Source organism: Penaeus monodon, chromosome 15, assembly GCF_015228065.2.
Source record: "Penaeus monodon isolate SGIC_2016 chromosome 15, NSTDA_Pmon_1, whole genome shotgun sequence".
NCBI classification, from domain to species: Eukaryota; Metazoa; Arthropoda; class Malacostraca; order Decapoda; family Penaeidae; genus Penaeus; species Penaeus monodon.
This window is the reverse complement of record NC_051400.1, coordinates 7,423,309-7,423,817: the sequence shown is the minus strand read 5'-3', so window position 1 is coordinate 7,423,817 and position 509 is coordinate 7,423,309. Positions and strand designations below refer to the sequence as shown.

The following is a 509-nucleotide window of genomic DNA, read 5'->3' as shown; positions in this document are numbered from 1 at the left end:
TGTTTCCTTTTCGGCCGAATATCATCTGTCATCCCCATTCCCCTTCCCCCTCCTTCTCTTAACCATATCTTCCACTATCTTCTTACCTTAACCCACCCCATATATGACTCCAAAAATCCCCTTCGTACTAAGCTATAAAAATCCTAACACCCTAACAGAACCACTCCATCAAATACCCAACCTACCTGAATAGTGTCTTTACAGGTCCCCTCACGCCCAGAGACCTCCTCTCACACTCCTTCACTTCGCACAGGTCCCCAGAGTATCCACCAGGACACACGCAGCTCCCGCCGTACAGGTATCCCCCGTGAAGACAGGACCCTGTACAATCACCCTCGCAGAAGGCCAGGACGCAGACGAGATTCCTGACGGGGACTGTCCGGTTGTTGACGTTTGCTTGCCACTCGCCCCCCTGGCACTCGAGGTCCACGCTCGAAGTCTCATTGTTGATCAGGAATCCTTTGGGACACACGACGTAGGTCCCTGTGGCGCTGCAAGGGGTGTGCATC

The 509-nt window shown here is 53.2% G+C and overlaps 1 protein-coding gene across 1 annotated transcript in view; it reads right to left on the bottom strand.

Annotated features, from left to right (window-relative positions):
* The window catches only part of LOC119581720 (multiple epidermal growth factor-like domains protein 11), an 18,007-nt gene that overhangs the window by 6,815 nt on the left and 10,683 nt on the right, over positions 1–509 (bottom strand). Inside the window, exon 12 of the mRNA XM_037929845.1 lies at positions 186–491. Within this exon, the coding sequence (XP_037785773.1) occupies positions 186–491 (306 nt within the window). The remainder of the gene's footprint in view (positions 1–185; positions 492–509) is intronic.